Below are 20,473 nucleotides of genomic sequence, written 5' to 3'. Positions count from 1 at the left end.
CCCTCCACACTGCTCAGAAATGCACCTTTCTGACCCAGTGAAGGTCGGTTTGGCCTTCCCAGCCCTTAGGGAGCTCCACCTCCCACCTCATTGCTTAGAATGAACAAAGCGCTCTCCTCCAGAATCCCAGAGAGCCTCACCTCTTAGGACATAAGCCTCTTTTGCCTCATGAATTATACTCTTGGGTTGAGGCTGTAGCACTTGGCAGATAGAGTATTCTTTTTTTTTTTAAAGATTTATTTATTTATTATGTACACAGTTTTCAGCCTCCATGTATGCCTGCAGGCCAGAAGAGGGCGCCAGATCTCATTACAGATGGTTGTGAGCCACCACGTGGGTTGCTGGGAATTGAACTCAGGACCTCTGGAAGAGCAGTCAGTGCTCTTAACCTCTGAGCCATCTCTCCAGCCCCTAGAGTATTCTTTACCAAGAAGCCTCGGGTGCAGTTCTCAGCAGTACTTACGCCAGATGTGAAGATGGACACATGAAATCAGGAGGATCAGAAGTTCAGGTCAGGGCTGCATCCGTGGTTAAAAGCATGGACTGCTCTTGCAGAGACGCCAATTCGGTCACCAATACCCTCACTGGTCAGCTCGCAACCACCGGTAACTGCAGCTCCAAGGGCTCTGTTGCCTTCTGTCTCCTCAGGCATTCGTGCACATGTGCACAGACAGCTATACACACATACTCAAACGTAAATAACAAATAAAGCCAGGCAGTGGTGGTGCACTCGGCAGAGGTAGGTAGACCTGTGACCAGTGCGGTCTACAGAGTGAGCTCAAAGACAGTCAAAGTACACAGAGAAATACTGCCTGGGGTGGGGAGTATTCCGGATTATCTTTCCTCTATTTAAAAAAGTATAGTTTTTATGTGTGTAGGTGCTTTCCCTATATGATTGTACATTGTGTGCATACAGTGGCCGTGGAGGCCAGAAGGGGGCATCGGATTCCTTGGACCTGGCATTACAGGCGGTTTTGAGCCACCTTGTAGGTACTGGGACTAGAACCTGGGTCCTCTGGAAGAGCCAGCCAGGCTTCTTCTGCTGAGTCATCTCTTCAGCCCTGTGTCCTCTTCATCCCCTGCCAGGCCCTGCCATCTGAAACAGCATTCACTAGTGTAGGCATGTCTTCATCCTCCCCCGAGTACACACATTGTCTTCCTCACATGTGAACTGCATTTGGCCCAAGGTCTGGTGACTTAGCACTAGAGCCTTGAACTTGGCCCTGACTTGACCTAGAGCCTAGAGCCAGTGCCTATGAATAGCTCCGAGTCAAAACATTTCCCAAGCACTCACCTCAAAACCAAACTAGTTAGTGGGGGAATCTGGTCACCTTTACTTCCATATTCTATCTCTCTGGCTCCCACCTCCTGGGGCTAGAGCCAGAGCAGTTTGAAGGAAAATGGAGGCTACCACCTGCTTTGGCAATGCTCACAGCCCAGTTGAAGAAACACCTGGTAGAGGCTGGGCAGTGGTGGCGCACGCCTTTTATTTCAGCACTTGGGAGGCAGAGGCAGGTGGATTTCTGTGAGTTTGAGGTCAGCCTGGTCCACTGAGCAAGTTCCAGGACAGGCTCTAAAGCTACAGAGTAAACCCTGTCTCGAAAACCAAACCAAACAACCACCTGTCTCTACCAGGCATGGGGGGCTCTGCAATGCTTTCTCTGAGAAGCAACATCCAAATGCTATTCCATGTGGTACCTCGAATACAGAGCTCAACCAGGGGAACCCCAGCTACCTTCCCAGCCAAGTCTAGGACCTGCTCAAGCCCCCTCTTCTTTCATCCCCCAAAGGCTCCCTAAAGTAGCATCTCCTCCCCATGTAAACTTGGTCTGAGTCAGGACAGACAAGAGGGAACTATCCAGAGAGCTAAGAGGTGCTGTTAAGATCACTGAAGTTGGAAGGTCCTAACAGGCTGTTATTTAAGTGACAGGCCAAGAGGAAGAAACACTGGGTGAACAGGGATCCAAGGAATAGAGTTGGAGATAGTGTGACGTTCTCTACATTTTCACATAGAACTGGCTGGTCCAGGGGTTCTTCAGAGGCACCAGGGATGGGCTTCTTCAGGAACTGTGACAGTGACTTCTATGACCAGCTGGCTCGAGAGCCACCCAGCCTGCTTGGGGACCAGGGAACTGGTTTGCCAAGCACGGATGAGCTAACAAGAGATCTGGTTCTGGGCTGCCCTCCCCCTTTACATATGGGCCTGGCCTTGGTTTCTGGCACCACTGCCAAGTTTTGGTACCGCCCACCCACCCCCGCTGGCTCTACTGGCCAGCCCAGGTCGTAATTGCTGGGTGGGGAAGCACACTGTGGAGTGGGTACACCAAAAGGTGGGCACGTGGGCACCTGGCCCAACTGGCTCCCGGCTCTGCTGAGGAAGTAACTCAGACTTTAGGCTAACACCTGACCTGTTAGGGGGAGAACTTCCGGACTACTAGCCCAGAGACTCGCATTTGCACGAACCCATGAAGTGGAAGTGGGTACCTAACCCACTTCTGCTTTCCCTTGGGTGAGGCCCAAAGCTCAGGTGTGGGTGAATATGTTTGTCTCTGCCACTCTAGGGAACTATCTGGGATTCAAGGTCTCCCTAGTGTTGCAAGTATAAAGGGAGGAACAGTTGGGAAGACATGGAGAGGATCAGGAAGCACTCCTTGCTTCCCCCCAGGAGCTGGCTTTTAGGGACAGGGCCCCAAACACACCCCCTTGACCACACCTACTACCCCAAGCCCATCTACACATACACCTGCCACTCACAGATCATAAACACAGCATCCCTGCAACAGACAACTCACACCCAATCCTCCACCCTTGAAAAGGTGGGGCCCATCATTCAGGTGTCACAGCCCATAGCCAGTCATCTAAACTCTGGCACCTACTTGCTGGATGTCAGAGGCGCAGAGGCATGGGCTGATATCTAAAGTTCTGTGACAGGAGGCAAAAAACTGGGCAGGTAGATCTCTGTGAGTTCAAGGTCAGCCTGGCAATATATTGAGTCCCAGGGCAATTAGTGCCACACATTGAGACCCTGTCTCAAAAATCAAAACAACATGGTCTACAAAGCAAATTCCAACACAGCCAGGACTGTTATACAGAAAAACCCTGCCTGGAAAAACAAAAACAATAAAACAAAACAAAAACGGCTATGATCTCCTCTGGACCAGGGAAGCCCACTGAATTTGCCTTGTGTCTCCAAGACCAGAAAGACCCAACAGAACACTAGGCAGAAAAGTACAAAGAAAGTAAGTCTGTAGCCACTATTTCCATGTTGTATCTGTAACAAGGTGATGTCTCTCTAAAGAAGTGGTTCTCAATCTCTGAGTTCAAACCCGTTTGAGGGGGACAGGTGTCAACTATCCTTTCATAGGGATCACCAAGACCATAGGAAAACAGATACAATTCATAACAGTAGCAAAATTAGTTATGAAGCAGCAACAAAAATAATTTTATGGTTGGGGGTCACCACAACATGAGGAACTGTACTAAAGAATTGAGGAATTAGGAAGGCTGAGAATCACTGCTCTAGAGGAAGGGAGCCCAAAGTGGAGGTGCATGCCTATAATCCCTGCATTTGGGAGGCAGGGGCAGGAGTCCTAGTTCAAGGCCAGCTTGGGCTATATTGGGAGACACTGTCTAAAGCAAGGCAAAAGGAAAGCAGGCAGGCAGCCGGGCGGTGGTGGCGCACGCCTTTAATCCCAGCACTCGGGAGGCAGAGGTAGATGAATCTCTGTGAGTTCGAGGCCAGCCTGGTCTATAAGAGCTAGTTCCAGGACAACCTCTAAAGCTACAGAGAAACCCTGTCTCGAAAAAACCAAAACCAAAAAAAAAAAAAAAAAAAAAAAGGAAAGCAGGCAGGCTAAGGTGTATGCAGCACGGGTCTAAAATTCCAGCACTTGGGCAGCAGAATCACTCAAGGCAAGCCTGGTGTACACAGGATTCCATGCTAAGTTTGGTCTATGCAGCAAAACCCTGATGGGGGAGGGAGGGAGGGAGGTAAGGAAGTAGGCAGAGGTATCAGCTGAATCAGTCACTAACCCAAGGGGAGCAAAGCCCTTAGGTGCAGGCCACAGCTAAGGTAGGGGTGGCTGAGGGTTTCAGAGGACCTGGGATCAGCTTTAGCTGGAAGCAGAGGTTTAAAAGGTCAGTTTTGAACAGGTACAGAATGAGGGACTCCTTCCCCCAACACAAATCAGATCTTCTGCATAAATCAAATACCCCACAGGCCTCTACTGCCTATGGAAATGACCCACAGTTCCTGCACCTGCCTCTGGCCCCTGGCCATGGAGGGAGGGGCACACCACAGCTGGAGGTGGCAGAGCCCACAGGAGCTTTTACATGTTATGGAGGAAGCTGCCTTGAGCCCACTCCAAACCCAGCGGCTGCCTGGGCGCCCAGGGTCTAGACATCCCACCAGAACACTGTGTTCTGCAAATGCCTCCGTCGACCAATCCTTTTGTTCCCCCTGTATTGTTTCTTCTCAAACATCTGATGGTGCTGAAGAAAGGGGCTGCAGCCCACACAGCAGCTAAGGACTGTGTGGTAGGGAAGCACGGAATAACACTCCTCCATCCTCCAACACATATGATCAGAGACTGCACAGGGCACACTCTTCCCATGACTATGACCACAGTAAGAGCTGCAGCCTAGGCCCAAGGCCTGGAACACTGATCAACCAGGATCTTCTGGACTCAGGCCAAGGACAATGTTATCAACTGGGCCTCCTCATAAAAAATGTGCTTTTATTGTGGAGGAGGCTAGTCTTCCCACCCCGGCTCCTTCCATGGAAGACCTCAGACCAGGTCTCCAGCCACCCACCCTTGCTCCTGCCCTTCTGCATCCTGGGGCTGAGGCTTCGATGGCTCCAACCTACTTTACTGGGCCACACCCACTGTAGGGAGCAGGGCTGGGCCCTGCCTGGGTCTGTTTCTCTGCCAGCTTCTAGAGCAGGTACCCTATCCTACCTAGTCCATTGCCTGCAGGAGCCCTCCTCTGGATGGGCCTCCCATCCCTGAACTGGCCTTTACAGATTCTGCCTCAGACCAGAGCAAGGGAGGCAAGGGAGGAGCCTGCCATCTCAGGCCATCTTCTGGCAGCATGCCTGCTGTCAGCACACTTGGCCAGTGTCAGATTTTGGAGGACTCCAGCCGGGGACTCCAGGGTGTAGGGGGCTCCCGCAGCACCCGCAGCTCCTGTTCGAGTGCCTGGTTCCTCCGGTACATGTCCATGTAGCCCCCCTGGATTTCTCGCTGGTAGCGCAGCACCCTCTCCTTTTCCTCCTGCCAAGTCTGCCGCTCCTGCTCGAAGCGCAGCGCCTGCTCCTGGCCACGAAGCCGCTCTTGCAGCAGCTCCGCCCGCAGCTGCTCGGTGGCCCCTTCGCTGGCTTCACTGCCTCCTGCCTCTCCTAGCAGTCCCCGGCTCTTGCAGTCATCTGTCTCGCAGATGCCTGGAGCTTCCTCCCGAGGCGCCTGCTCTTGCAGGCTGCGCACTGCCTCCCGCAGCCGAGCCAGCTCAGCGTCCTGAGCCTGGGCTTGTGCCCTGCTGCCCCGAAGTTGCGTCTTCAGACTGAAGATCTCAGCCAGCTTCTGTGCCAGCTCTGCCTGGGCTTCCCGAAGCTGCTGTTTCAACAGGCTAATCTCCGCGGTCTTCTGGCACACCTGAGGGTAGGGACAAATCGTGAGCACAGTGTGACACTGGGGTTGGCTGCAGGGGAGAGGCAACTGGGTATGGGACCAGGGCAATGAGAACAGGCATCAGCCTATGATGTGTCCTACCTCCCATCGGGCTTCCTCCTCTGGCCGGGCATTAGGGTCAGCCTCCACTTGAGGACCAGAGGTCCGAGGCTCTGGTGCCAGGCCCTGTTGAGCCCGCAGCTCCTTGCGCAGGCGCCGCTGCTCCTGTTGGGCCATAAACAGCTGCAGCTGGAGGTTGCGCTCGCTGCGCTCAGCTTTCTGGGCCACCTCATGCAGCCGTTCCACGTACAGGCGCTTCAGTTCAGACAACCACAACCGCTGGCGCTCCTCTAGCACCTGCAGAGGGGGAGAGAACTGGTTAGCGGTGGGCACAGCCTTGTTCAGATTTCCAGTTGGCCTGTCCTCTAAAAACAATGCTCACTTGTGCCCAAGGCCTGCCATTACTAACGTCTTATGCACCTAGGCCACAGAGCCCAGCGTCCCAGCCACAGGTATTTCAAACCCAAAGAGGCTCTCCACAGATAGTGTTACTAATACAAGGTCCTAAGCCGGGCGATGGTGGCACATGCCTTTAATCCCAGCACTCGGGAGGCAGAGGCAGGCGGATCTCTGTGAGTTCGAGACCAGCCTGGTCTACAGAGCTAGTTCCAGGACAGGCTCCAAAGCCACAGAGAACACAGAGAAACCCTGTCTCGAAAAAAAAAAAAAAAAAACAAAAACAACTAATACAAGGTCCTCAGAGACTGCCTGGCTCCCTCCTACACAATTCCCAGGACCAAAGTCACAGGGCATCCCTGCTGTGTAGTTGAGGGATAGCTAAGAGTAGAATTCTCTTTCTTCTCAGTGCTAATCTAACCTAGGGTCTCACACTCATTAGGCAAGCACACTACCCCTGCTAAGCTATAGTCCCAGCCTACAAGTGTCTTTTTTTTGTCTTCCTTTAAGAGCAATAGGAGCTGTGCAGTGGTAGCGCAAGCCTTTAATCCCAGCACTCGGGAGGCAGAGACAAACGGATCTCCATGAGTTCAAGGCCAGCCTGGTATACAAGAGCTAGTTCCAGGACAGGCTCTAAAGCGACAGAGTAAACCGTCTCAAAAAACAAATGAAAAGAAAAGGCTGGTTAAAAGCGATGGAAGAAAGGGTGCCATCAGGGGCATAAACTCTGATCTCACTGCTCCAGTCCCATCCTCTGCTGCCTCTAACATACGGCTGCCCCCCAATATCACACTATGCTTAGGCCTTGTTCATGGTTTGTTCCCACCCCGAGCTGTGCCAGCTGTCAGAAGTTAATCTGGCCTATATCTCAATGCCAAGGAACAGACCAAGCCAGGGCAGGGGCTCCCTCACCTGAGTAAAAGGGTTAGAGACATCCTGGTCACTGAGGTCCCTCTTGAGTCCCTCACAGGTCTCAGGCAACAAGGCTACCTCCTCACCAGCGGGACAGGAAAACTCATACGGGGGAGGTGGCTCAGGCAGGCAGCTCAGTACAGCCAGAGGTCCAGACTCCTTAGGGCTCCTTGAAGCACGGTCCAATGAGCCCCCAAGGTGATTAATGTGGCCCAAGGAGGAGCTGAAGGGGCTGGAGCCAGTGCCTGGACTACGGCCAAAACTCCCCCCACTGGAAGAGTCCGAAAGGCTGGGCTCAGGGCCACCTTCATCTAAGCTGAGGGCATGAAGCAACTGTGCACGGGCTTGACTGGCCCGAGGCCCAGGACTCAGAGGTGGGTGGCAGGCCAGCGTGTGCAGACTGCCATTGCTTCGCCACAACTTCTGCCCCTTGTGGGCTGCCAGGCTCTGCATGGACAGGAAGCCTTTCCCGGAGCCCACAGGAGACTTGAACACCGAAGGACGGATTCGGCACTGTCAGGAAGAGAATGCAGGCGTGAGCAGAGTTGGCCACTCTTTTCTGCCTACCTGATGTCCCTCGGGATCCCCTCTGAGAATACAGGGCACACATCACAGGGAGGTCACAGGGAGGCAGTGATCGTGCTTTAGGCTGGCCCATATGGAGCAGACTTCACACACCTCAGCCTGCCCTCGCCTACCGTCAGGGCCTCCTGGCTAACCACCCCAACATCACCGTCTCCAAGTCGGGCCCAATCCCCCCGCAGCAGTGATGCACCTTGTCAAAGCGACCCCGCTCAGGCAGGGAAGTCTTGCTGAAGTCACCGGCCCGAGGATGCTCCCGGTAGTAGAGGGTGGCATAGTCCGGCTCATTCCGAGGTGCTCGCTTGCCGCTCTTGCCGTCCTTCTTGGGGAGATGCAGGTAGCTGAAGAGTTCGCGCTGGCCCAAGCCTTTCCGGAGGAGCCCGTCAGCCTGCCGGGAGCCCCGGGACCCAGCCAGAGCGGCACGAAGTTCTTCAGGGGAAAAGTCCTGCCGTTCCAACAGGCTGCCTACGCTGCCCATGGCAATGCCAGCAGGGCCTGAGGCCGTGGCCATGAAGGTTCAGCAGGGCACAGGCAGCTGATTCTGGGAATCAGAAGGCTCCATTAGTGGCAGATGGGCACTCAGTACCCAAGACCCCAGATGCTCTAAAACCAGACACTTGCCATCTGTCGGTTCCCCAGGTTGCCCAGGCCCAGCAGAGCCAGATACTCGTGAATGGGACAGGACTCCCAGAATGGCCAAGGGAAAGGAACACTGAACACGGTGTCAGACTAAGTCCCTTCCACTGCGACACCTGAAGGAACAGCTCCAGACAGGGGTCTGGTGTGCAACGCAGAGGCAAGGCAGGAAAGGGGAGGCCCTCAAGCAGTAGGATGGGGCTCCCCTAGAACTGGGCCAGCAAAGGGTGGAGGGTGAACTCAGGCACTGTCTGACCCATGACTCTGCTTACTTCTGACAGGTTCTCCACCAAATTTGTGGTATGGGGAGCAAGCATAGTGAACCAGGGCTGGAGGAGGTTTGTTTCTCTGTCTTCTCAGGAGGGGAAGCCCCTCTTCTCTCAAAGGGTCAGAGGTTCCCCCCCCCCCAGGAAACATCTGGGTGGGTGGGGTTTGGGGGAATACAGTGGGAGGGACACAAACAGGAAAGGCCCAAGGGGAGGAAGGATGGTGATACACACAGGAAGGGCCTAAGGGGAGGAACAATGGCTCCTGTTTCCGGAACAGGTGTTGAGGCCCAGGCAATGATGGGAGGCAGAGGGAAGAAGCAGCCATTCTCTGTAATGCCACTGGGTTCTGCTGTTAGCTATCACCAGCCAGGTCCCCAGGACCTGGATGCTAGCAGCTATGACCTTAGCCATACCTAACCGCTGTGAGCCTTGTCTTCCTAGGGAGCAGAAAGGCAGTGACAGACAACATTTATCACTTAGGGGTACTGAAAGGAAGGGGTAAGATAACTCGACCAGGCACCTAGTCCAGGCCTGGCCTGAAGCCACGATCAACACAGAATACCTGCGGCTGAGCTTAGTCACCCGCTTCAGCTCCACACCAGGGGACCGCGCTGATGGACTGTCTCTCACTTGCTCTGGGGCCCGTGCCACACCCATCGCCTGGCATACAGTAAGTGCAAACAACTGGCAGTGAATGGCACCTTTTCTGCCTCCCACCCACCCACACACAGCTGCTCCCAATGCCAAGCAGATGCCTGGCGGGCAGGCCGCCACTGGGAGTACCCACCACCACCCACCCAATACACTTCCGGGACACCCACTCCCACCTCAAACAATGGTGGTTAGGAGGCTCCATCCTCAACCATTTCCAGGCTTTGTGTTTAGGGAAGACAGAGCTCTTTCTGGTAGAGGGAGGGTAGGCCTTGTCCCTACCCCCTACCCCATTCTAAAGCCCTCAACTGCACCCTTGGCCAAAAAAAAAAAAAAAGTCGTAGCCTTCTGCCTTCTCCTGAATAACTTTCTTTTTTTTAATATTTATTTATTATTTATTATGTATACAGTATTCTTTCTGTGTGTATGCTTACAGGCCAGAAAAGGGCACCAGACCTCATTACAGATGGTTGTGAGCCACCATGTGGTTGCTGGGAATTGAACTCAAGACCTTTGGAAGAGCAGGCAATGTTCTTAACCACTGAGCCATCTCTCCAGCCCCCTGAATAACTTTCTTATACCATTCAAAGTGGGGTGCCAGCCTGAGTTTGGACCACCTGCCCAAGCGCACTGAACAGAGGGATATCACAAGTCATGTAAACTCAAGAGATTCAACCAGGTTACAGGATTACCGGAGCCGGGGCTATGACAGTAACATGGCACTTTGTAGACTCTCAAGGAGACTATGGGTCCAGTAGCCCCTCCTTTTAAGAGGCAAGTTCTTGGAGACTCACAGAGCTAACCAGTATGAGGACACATGGGATCCCGATGCCAGGGCTGCCAAGTGTCTAGCAGGACTCAGGATGTCACCCACAACCAAAAGAACTAGGAATGGGGTCACTTTGCCTCCTCATTCAAGACTGCTTTGCCCTGACAAGCCTACCCATGAGACGTCACTGCGCGTGAGATGTTCTGCTGCTACTCAAGGAACACGACCGTCTTCAGCTATTGGCCTCTCCCTCCCCGGGGACCCTAGATGCCTGCCTCTGCATCTTGCCTTCCTTACCTCTGTCGGGATAACTGACAGAGGGGCAACAGGGGTGAAAGGATTTTGTGAACGGTTAAGTCCCATGTGCCCAGGAGCTGGGGACATTGCCAAACACGCCCACTTCACTCCAGACCCACACATCCTTCCTCTGTGCGGACACTCACTGCCACTCCAAGGAGAAAAAACTGACACTCCACGGCACCCGCCAAAGGGTCGTGGGTCCAGGGGTGAACCAGTGTGGCCACACGCCACAACTACATAAATGGCTTTATACAGAACACAGAGAGTATCGGTCCCACAGAGAAACGTGTGTTAGAGGTCAGTCCAGCAGCGGACAGCACCCTTTGTACAAGTCACCCACCATCCACCCACCTAGACAAGGTCTCACGTGGTGCTGCAGTCTGCCCCATCAGTAGGGCTCTGAGACTCCAGGCCACCCAGGTCTCAGTCTGGAGACAAACCCCTTTCCTGAAAAACCCAACCTACCTCTGCCCCTCCCCCAACACGCACATTCCTTCCCCCGTTGCTTAGAAGCCTTGAGATTGCCTGCTCAGACCAGGGCAGCTGTGCAGGCTCTCTATGGCCTGTGACTTGGTTGGTGGGGGTGGAGAGAGCTGGCAAATGTCTCACAGCCTCTGGGGGACCAGAGCAGAAAGAGGGGGTGCCTGGGCTGTACTGCCATAGTAGGGTACCCCTCTCTCTCTCTCTCTCTCTCTCTCTCTCTCTCTCTCTCTTTGAGACAGGGTTTCTCTGGGTAGCATTGGAACCTGTCCTGGAACTTGCTCTGTAGAACAGGCTGGCCTCGAACTCACAGAGATCCGCCTGTCTCTGCCTCCAGAGTGCTGGGATTGAAGGCACGCACCACCACCGCCAGGCTAGGGTATCTATCTTAAAGCCCAGGGGCTTCATTCCTGCCTCGCTCTGCCCAAAGGTTAGCCAGCAGTGCAGAAATCCATAAATAGAAGTACACAGTGGGACATCCCAGCACCAGGCCCTGGGTACCTCTTCAAAACACACCCGGGAGATGAATGTGGTTATTTTTTGCTTCACAAGAGGAAACACAAGGAGATGAAGAGGTAAAATGATGTGACCAAGGTCATGTTCAGCTGCATAGAAGGAAGTGCCCTGGCTTCCTAGACGCAGCTCTCCCTGCATTTCCTTTGGCTTGGGGCACCTCAGCCTCTGTGTGGTGGCAGGAGTAAAGTCAGACTGAACTGCCATTATTAGTTAGTCCCACCAGAGTGCCCCAGGGGAGGGTCACACCACCTGCTGGGGGGGGGGGATCAGCCCTTCTGAGGGGTGTGTCTGCAGCTGCCCCAAAGGAATGAGCCTGGAATGTCCCAACTCCAAAAATGAAAAATGGAGACAGCCTGAGAGGGGGTGGGGGTGGCTGGCATACCCTGGCCCCTTGGCAGAATTATTGCAATTTGCTTAACGCACAGTGCTCCAGGGTTTCTCAGCTCTTGTATTTCATAATGTCACATCATCCCCACAGCAGTCGGTGGGCACAGACAGGGCAGTAAGGATCCTATTTAGAAATAGGCTTGGACGGAGGAACAAGTCGCCTAAGATCCCACTCTGAGGGCCAATCTGGATTCCCACAGTAAAGCCCTCTATACTACACCCAGCTGTCCCAGCTAGGGGTCACCTTCCACCGGCACACACTGCTGTGGGGCCTGCCCAGCCCCCATGCTTGTTCTTCCCAAGGGCACTTATGGCTAGGCTGGGTGGGATGTAACTTCACCCCCTCCCAGGGATCTCTCCTGGCCCACCCTGGGGGAATAGGGTAGGAAGAAATAGTGGAAGTGGCGCTGGCTTAGGGACTCTAAGCTCTGGAAACTGCTAGAGGCGGTGTCGGGAGCTGGCTGGTCGCTTTCATTCACAGTCTCGCACATACACACCCACACGCAGCCAGTGGCAGAGGAGCCCTGCTTGGGAGAGCCTGGAACGAGGCTGATCACCAGGTCCAGGAGGGCCACCCGCCTCTGCTCCCTCCTAAGGATAGTCATGCCCAATCTGTATCTCCTAGGTGGAATGTCGCACGACCCCATCTGAATAGAGCCAGGGTCCCGGTCCTCACTTTTGTGAAAGGCTGTGGTCAGAACTGGAACAGAGTCCCGGACCTTGGGACATCCCCTATCCGCAGGTCCCCAGCCAAGGACCAGACGAGGCAAGGGGCTGGGGCAGGAAGAGGATACCTTGTGGGAGAGGGCAGGTGAGCGGTGTCCCCGGGAAGGCGGCAGAGAAGACAGGTTGGCCGCCCCGGAGGAACTACGCCCGGGTAGGCAGTGGAGGAAGCGAGAGATCCCAGAACTGAGGAAGGCAGAGCTACCCAGGGGGGCGGGGTGGGGTGCGCACATCCCGCCCGCTGTCGGCCGGGCTTGCCTGGAGCTGCTGCAGGGGGCGGAGGCCGAGGTCAGACTCCAGCGCCAAGGGCGCCTGCCCCTCCTAGCTGCGGCGCAAGGGTCTCGGGCGAAGCTCCACTGAAAGCCCTTTTACAGGTTAGCCTCGTGAGCGGGAGCGGAGGACACCGGGACTAGCACTGCATCCTCCCACCCTTCCACCCTGCCCCGCGCCGGGGTCCCAGAGCGACCTCGGCGACCTGCCCAGCCCACTTACCATGCTGGCGCCGAGGATCTCAGGGCGCGCTGCAGTCCCTGACTCGGTCCCGAACCTTTCTCTTCGCACGCTCTTCGGGTAGGCGCGGGAGCCGGATCGGCAGGCAGAGGACGCGCCGGGCGACAGTCTTGTGTTGGCCCCAGAGGCGGAGGGAAAACCCGGCCTGACTCACCCGCCCGGCGCGAGCCCCAGAGCCCGGCCCGGCCCCCGGATGTGGGGGGCGGGCACCGGCGCCGCCCCCGAGCGACCTGAGCCCCGCCCCGGCTCACGGGTGCAGCGGGCCAGGTCCCCCGGTGTGCGATCACCGGTCGCTTGCTTGTAGCAGCTCCGCAGACCCGGCTCCGGCCGATGCTCCTGAGCCCGCGCCTCCCTGCTGCTCCTCCTCCTCCAGCTCCGAGCCTCGCCCGCCTCGCTCGCTCGATTTCCTTCCAGAACCAGCTTCCAAACTGGCGCGCTGGGGTGGGGCGGTCACGTCTCTGCTTCTGGCCGCCTCTTTCTCAGGTAAGCACCACTTTCCTCCTTTGAGACTAAATCCAAGTAGCAGCTCTCTGAGAGCCGCAGAGGTGTAGTCGGAGTCTCCAGTGGTTGGCAGCTGGACTGGGGGCAGGGCTTTTATTTTGGAGGGAGGTTAGTTTGTCTCCTATGCCTTCTAGGGGCGGCAGGTTCAGATGCCTTCAGGGGCCAGACCGATAATGTAAATGAGTCACATGGGCTGGGTCAGGCGGTAGCGGGACGGAAACAGAAGGCTGGACACCCAAACTCGTTCAAGTTCAGGAAGTTAGAACACCTCTTCTCCCTTGAAAAGTTAACACAGACGGTGAGGGTGGAGATAATGCTCTTTGGTTTAGAGTATCAGAGGACTCAGGTTTGGTTCCCAGCAACCACGTGGTGGTTCACAACCCTCTAACTCCAGTTAGTTCCCTGGGATCCAGTGCCCCACCTCTGGCCTCTGGGTGCACTACACGCACAGGTGCACATTTAGTCAGGCACACACACAGAGTAGCCCTGGCTGACCAGTCTGGCCTCGAACTCAGAGATCTGCTTGCTTCTGCCTGCCCGGCCATGTTTTCTTTTTAAGATTAAAAAAAAGTGTGGGGGGGGGATGGCGGCTGACTGGGCACGCCCTTAATCTCAGCACGCATAAGGCAGAGGCAGAGGCAGGTGGATCTCAGTGAGTTTGAGGTCAGCTTGGTCTACCAAGTGAATTCCAGGACAGCAAGGACTGTTACACAGAGAATTCTTGTCTTGGGGAGAAAAATAAGTTAAACATGGATTTAGGATACACCCAGCACTTCCATTCCTGGGTATATGGCAAAAAAGAAAAAAAAAAAACCTGAAATTGGGTATGCCAACAAGTATTTATAGTAGTCAAGAGGACAAAAAATTTCAAACCCAGGGCTGGAGAGATGGCTCAGCAATTAAGAGCACTGTCTGCTCTTCCAGAGGACCTTGGTTCAATTCTCAGCACCTACATGGCAGCTCACAACTGCCAGTTCCAGGGTATCTGACACCTTCATACCAATGCACATACAATGAATTTAAATAAGTTGTTAAAAAAAATAGAAAAAAAAACCCTCCATCGATTAATGAAGGGATAGTGTGGTCCGTCCGTAAAGCGGAATATTATTTACCATAGAAGAGGAATGAGTGCCATCCCGCTACATCACGGATAAACCTCTAAAAGGGGATGCTAAATCTAAGAAACCACCCACAAAGGCCACATGTGGAGTGATTTCACGCGTGTGAAGTAGGCAAGCCCTTATGGACAGACTGCAGACTGGTGCTAGATGCTGCGGGGAAGGAGAAGTGAGGAGGATTCCTTACTCCTTACTCCTTGTGGTTCATCTTGGTGTCAGGCGGTGGTTGCGACACTTTCTGTTATTCCTTTTAAAATGTCTCAGGGGGCTGGGTGTGGCTCAGTGGTAGAGCTTGCCCGAGGCCCTGCGTCCAGTTCCCAGTACCCCAAATTCAAATGGAAATGCTGTATCATGCGACACTTAATTACGTCATTCAAGCAACAGAATGTCACCTGTGGCTCACCAAGTCCCCATTTGCAGCCTGTGCTTTCTGTCTACTGTTGGCAGTTTCCCAACAAAGGAAATGCGGGGAAGAAAACTCGTTCACAGCTACTCGGTGTCTTGGCCGTGGGGGGGGCTGTGGGGGGCTGCCCAGGTGTGGGGGGTGTTACCTGAGACAGACGCTCGTGGCAAGGACACTCTTACCATCTTGGGGCACCGAGGAAAGGCCTCTCTGGGTAAGTAGCCAGGAAAGTGCACCCCTGGTGTTGAGGCCCAGGGCTGGAGAAATCTGGACGTGTTCAGGCGCAGGTGAGCTCTCTAGGGAGGCCAGAGCCCTGAAAGAGCCTCAAAGGCGGCACACAGGTGTGGACCCAGAAGCGCCTTACAGAGCGGAACATGCAGCAGAACCTGTGCAAGCTTGTGTGCCGGGCAGGACTGTGCTGTACACACAAGCCTGCCTGCTGGTTGAAGCGGGGAAGCTAGGATCAGAAATGTTCATGAAATGGTTATAAAGAATTAGCTGGCGGTGGTGGCGCACGCCTTTAATCCTAGCATTTGGGAGGCAGAGGCAGGCCGATCTCTGTGAGTTCAAGGCCAGCCCTGCCTACAGAGCAAGTGCCAGGACAGGCTGTAAAGCTACACAGAGAAACCCTATCTCGGGAAAAAAAAAAAAAAAAAAGTCTTATCGAGAACATTCTTTAGGCGAAAGAGTCAATGCTAAATTCTAAGATTTTTTTTCTAGTTCAGCTGCCCTTGAACTCATTTTGTAGCAGCAGAAGATGGATTTGAACTCCTGATCCTGCCGCTTTCCACATTATAAATACTGGGATTCTATGCTCTGTAAATACTTACTGGTTGTTATTGTTGTCTGCTTTGTATGCATTTGCATGTAGGAGGAGATTGGAGGGCAACTTTGTGAAGTCGGTTCCTCTCTTCCTACCTTTGCATGGGTTCTGGTGTTCGAACTCAGGTCCTCAGACTTGTACAGCAAAAGCTTTGCCCCATCTGTAAGTGTTGATGGTGACTTGGGTTCAGTAAGACCCAAGTGCACCTTCCTCCCTCCCTCTTCCCTTTACTGGGCCCCTTTTATATTTACAAATGCAGTAACCTATTCAAGTTCTGCTGGTTTCTTCCCCTATACCAGGCTAGCATTGGAGGAGCAGGATGGTGGTGGTGTCTCAGGCATCCCAGGAGGAAGGACTGAACCAGAGGCCCCACCCCTTGAGAGCCCAGAGGTGTTAAGAATGCACATAGGAGAGGGGTGGAGGCTCCTGGCCGAAACACTCAGAACTGGCTTCGGGTAAGGATCCTGGCTGGACTGTGGGACTTGGGGGCTAGAGCAGGGGACAGTCCCCTGAAGAGAGCTGTCATTTGGGGAAGCAAGAGAAGGTCAGGAGCCAGGTTCCTTGCCCCCACCTTCTGCACCAGCTAGAGACTCCAGGCTGCTAAGACCATGCTCCAGCCTCTAGAGGGCTGGCCTGACAGATACTGCCCAGCTTTGAGCCCTTGCATGTTGTTACCCTGGTTACCTGGATGGGGAGTGGCAGGGCAGATGGGACCAGCTGACCCTGTAGGAAAGTAGGCTCAGTCACAATCCAGTCTCTCTTCTTCCCCTAACGCCCTTGTGCCTTCCTCTGTGTGTTTTCAAGGCTAAAGAGGTCACTTCATTGAATTCTTGGATGTCCTTGGTTTAACTTTCTCTGATGGAAAACTTGGGTTCCAGACGGGGGGGGGGGGTATACATGATCTGCCTTCCCCCAAAGTACACCTCAGCGCTAGAAGCCCCAAAGGTTCCTGTCTTTCTGAGGTTTTGGAGAGAAGGTAGGCTGGACAGAGGCCATCAGGAGGCCAGGTCTCCTCCTCCCACCCTAGTTTTGCCTGAGAGATAGTTTCCAGTAAGCAGTTGGCCCCGGGGAGGTGGGAAGTACCCACTGAACTCTGGTCACCTCTTGGGTTCATCCCGTATAGGTGAGTCTCTTGTGCTCTCCTTTGACAGACCTGTGGATTTGGCATGCAAGCCATGCTATTCAAATGCCAAGGACTGAGGCACTCCTGGCACCAGGCCAGAGCTGAAGTGAAACCAAATTCCCTGGGTGTACCTGTTTCCTGAATTGGCTAGCCTTGGACAACGTAACTTCTAAAGTTTTCTGCTGCCTGTAAGTGCCCGAGACAGTAGGATCCTAGGGCCACCCACGGGGAGTAGGAGTTTATCATATCTCTGGCTGTCACTTTTCTCCTTGATGGTTGTGACAGTCTTTCTAGACTCTTCTTCACCCTGCCCCAGAGCAGCCCTAGCCCACACATTTGGTTTCCAGTTCTCTGTAGCCCGGAAGATAGAATCTCAGCCTCTAGATTGGTCCTGGCACACTACCATGACTCCCACTACCGTGTCCCGGGCACTGCCTCAGTCTCCTGGAATTGACGGGTTTGAGTGTCACCCCACTGCCTCAACAAAGAATTGATCCTGCTGCCTCCACGCTGGGCCTTTCCCTCTCTCAGTTACCACGCACCTGGGTCACTTGTCATCCGGTCTTGTCACTCCCAGGAAATAGCAAGCCCTGAGCATACAGGGACTCGTGCCCAGTCGAGGTCTTGAAGGCGTTTGGGAAATGCCATCTCAGCGTGTTACACTGACTGCTGGCTTCTTTGAACCGAGGCCTGGGAACAGAGCCTTTACCCAGTGAACAGGCTGGACAGCCTTGTTTTTCAGTTTCTGACTCGGGGTCTTGTTATCTAGTCCAGGTTGACTAGAACTCACAATCCTGTCTCTGCCTCTGGAGCTGAGAGCCCAGATGTGTACGGCCATGTCTGGCTTCTGTATCTAACGAGACAACCTTTGTTCACCATTCCACTGTCCCAAAATTTGTGCCACACCCACCCTTCCATCCCAGGAGCAGAGAGCCTGTGTTCTTTTCTGTAGCACCAATCATTTTGTGAAGAAACATAGTTTTCTCTCCTTTCGTTGGTTTTTTGAGGCAGGGTTTCTCCACATAGCCTTGGCTATCCTGGAACGCGCTATGTATAACAGATTGTCCTCGAACTCACGGAGATCCACCTGCCTCGGCCTCTCAAGGTTTGCCACCATGCCCAGCCTTGGTGCTGGGGATTGAACCCAGGGCCTTGTACAAGCTAGGTAAATACTCTCCAAACGGAGCAACACATCTAATTTTCTCCTTTTAAAAAAAGAAATGTATGTGTGTGTGTTCCGTGTGACTGACTGTATGTCCCTTGTGTCTCTGCAGCACTCAGGCAGGCAGAGGAGGGCCATGGATTCCCCCTGGAGCTAGAGTTACAGGCAGTTCTACACTGCGTGACGTGGGTGCTAGGAGTCGAACTCAGGTCCTCTGTAGGAGCGGCAGGTGCTTAATCGCTGGGCACCTCTCCAGCCCCGGTTTTCCTCCTCTTAATCTGTCTAATGACAGTTTAATTAGTAGACCAACCAAGAACTCAGGAGGGCGGGGAGATGCCATTTGCTCTCACTACAGTCTTCTCCGGGGCTGACAGTTGGTCGCACTCCCCTCCAACGCACCATCTGCCCCCAAAAGAACTTCGTGGCCATTTCCTAACAGGAAGAGGAGAAGGAGGAAAGGTGGCTTCTTGTTCTGGAGCCTGGTTTTGTTACTGCCTGGTGACCTTTCTGAGCCCTGGATTCTTGGTTTTGTAAAACAGGACAAATCACTAGATTAAGTTCACTCGGGTGCAAGAACTGGCATGATATGCAGACACTGGCAGCCCTGCAGCCCCCACCCTTCGCTCCTCGCTCCTCACCTTCCCCTCCTCTTCTCCTTTGTCCCCTTGGAGCTGAGCTAGCTCTAGCCCCACGGGGAAGATTTGGGCTGTGTTGGTGGTCACTAAGGACCTCGGGCCTTGCAAAGAGCAGGTTGGCAGATACCAAGTGGACTCTCCCGTAGTCCTCCTCCCTCAGTGACCCGGTGACCTGGGCAGCACCAGCAGGTTGTGGGTGGAAACTGAGACCTGCCAGGACTTGCTCAGGTGCCTGCCCTCGGGCAGGCAGCTCTCAGACCTGCAGGAGCCAGCCAGGATGAGACCCACCCCCGGAAGTCCAAACTGCACAGCTGACCCGCTCCTGGGCCACAGGGAGACCTGGACCAGCCAGTCCAGGAGGAGCTGCCAGGCTAAGTGGTCACAGCACTTTGTTCCAGTGTTGAGGAGGCCTGGGATCCAGGCTTTCAAGGGTTTAGGACCTGGGTTGGGATCTGGCCTATGAGGCAGCGTCAGCACGCTCAGCCCTGCCTGCTGAGCACAGTCAAGGGGACTAAGGTGGCACTTTGTATATGGGGTATATTCTCCCACAGTGTTTTAAATACCAGCTTAATAAAGTGAGCTTGGATTCTTCTGTATCATTCCTGACTACCAGTGAGTTTCAGGCCAGCCTGAACATAAAAACAAAATATGAAGTCATGGTCTGTGTTGATGACGACCTTCAGCTAGTACTCCTAGGTGCATGCCCTCCTACTTCAGCATCCCGGGGGTGAAGCCAGGGCCTCACATCTGCTAAACCCACGTAACCAAACTGCGCCCCGAGCTACACCCTTAGCTCTGCTGGGTTGTCTCAAAACAATTCCAAATAAACATCATTCTTTTTTTTATTGTGTGTGTGTGTGTGTTTTTGTTTTGCTTGTTTGTTATTTTGAGACAGGTTTCTCTGTGGCTTTGGAGCCTGTCCTAGAACTAGCTCTTGTAGACCAGGCTGGTCTCGAACTCACAGAGATCCGCCTGTCTCTGCTTCCCGAGTGCTGGGATTAAAGGCATGCACCACCACCGCCCGGCTGTTTTGTTGTGTTTTTTGAGATAGGGTTTCTCTGTGTAGCCCTGGTTGTCATGGAACTCGCTCTGTAGACCAGACTGGCCTCAAGATCACAGAGATCCTCCTGCCTCTGCCTCCTGAGTGCTCGGGTTAACATGCACCATCACTGCCCAGCTTTGTCTATAAACCTTTTAGGGAAGACATAATTAGTTATACTAATTATGCATTTTTTTAGGTGCTTGCTGGAAATTGAGCTCAGGGCGTTAACGTATACTAAATATGCTTTTTTAACCTTTGTGGTTTTTTTTATTTTTTAATTTTATGTGCATTAGTATTTTGCCTCCATGTATGTCTGTGTGAGGGTGTCAGATCTTGGAGCTACAGACAGTTATTAACTGCCATGTGGGTGCTGGGAACTGAACCCAAGTCCTCTGGAAGAGCAGAGCAGTCAGTGCTCTTCACTGCTGAGCCATCTCTCCAGCTCCTTAGTTTGTGTTTTGAGACAAGGTTTCACTGTAGCCCTGGCTGGTCTGGAACTTGTTATGTAGACCTGACTGGCTTTTAGTTCAGAGATCTGTCTCCCTCTGTCTTTTGATTGCTGGGCTTAAAGTCACCCACCACTATACCTGACATAAGCAAGCTTGCTACTACCAAGCTACACCACAGCCCTGCGTTTGTTATTCTCTATGACTTCACGGGCATGAAAAAGCCAAGCTGAGAACTGCAGGTGGGCAACGTCTGGGGGTGGAGCCTGTGCAGTCAGGCACTGGGCCCTGCCACCCCTGTAAATTCCCTCAGAGGAAAGCCAGGAAGCAATGACCTTTGAGGGTCTCTGGGTAAGATCGCTA

The 20,473-nt window shown here is 53.7% G+C and overlaps 2 protein-coding genes across 2 annotated transcripts; one reads left to right on the top strand and one right to left on the bottom strand.

Moving 5' to 3' along the window:
- Positions 1-4,715: 4,715 nt before the first annotated feature.
- On the bottom strand, positions 4,716-13,078 carry N4bp3 (NEDD4 binding protein 3). Its single transcript, XM_005350122.2, has 5 exons — positions 12,840-13,078; positions 7,810-8,157; positions 7,035-7,547; positions 5,769-6,023; positions 4,716-5,651 (listed from the first exon to the last, which is right to left on the bottom strand). The coding sequence occupies exons 2-5, from the start codon at positions 8,125-8,127 to the stop codon at positions 5,121-5,123; spliced, it is 1,617 nt and encodes a 538-aa protein (XP_005350179.1). The 5' UTR covers positions 8,128-8,157; positions 12,840-13,078; the 3' UTR covers positions 4,716-5,120.
- A 97-nt stretch (positions 13,079-13,175) lies between these two features.
- Positions 13,176-19,467, top strand: LOC113456345. The gene is made up of 3 exons (XM_026780946.1): positions 13,176-13,340; positions 15,751-16,157; positions 16,854-19,467. Exons 1-3 carry the CDS (start codon positions 13,188-13,190, stop codon positions 16,900-16,902), a joined length of 609 nt encoding a protein of 202 aa, XP_026636747.1. The 5' UTR covers positions 13,176-13,187; the 3' UTR covers positions 16,903-19,467.
- Positions 19,468-20,473: the final 1,006 nt, after the last annotated feature.

This window comes from Microtus ochrogaster, chromosome 7, assembly GCF_000317375.1.
Source record: "Microtus ochrogaster isolate Prairie Vole_2 chromosome 7, MicOch1.0, whole genome shotgun sequence".
NCBI lineage: Eukaryota > Metazoa > Chordata > Mammalia > Rodentia > Cricetidae > Microtus > Microtus ochrogaster.
Note: the sequence above shows the minus strand (reverse complement) of the source record. Positions and strands in the feature narration are given on the sequence as shown.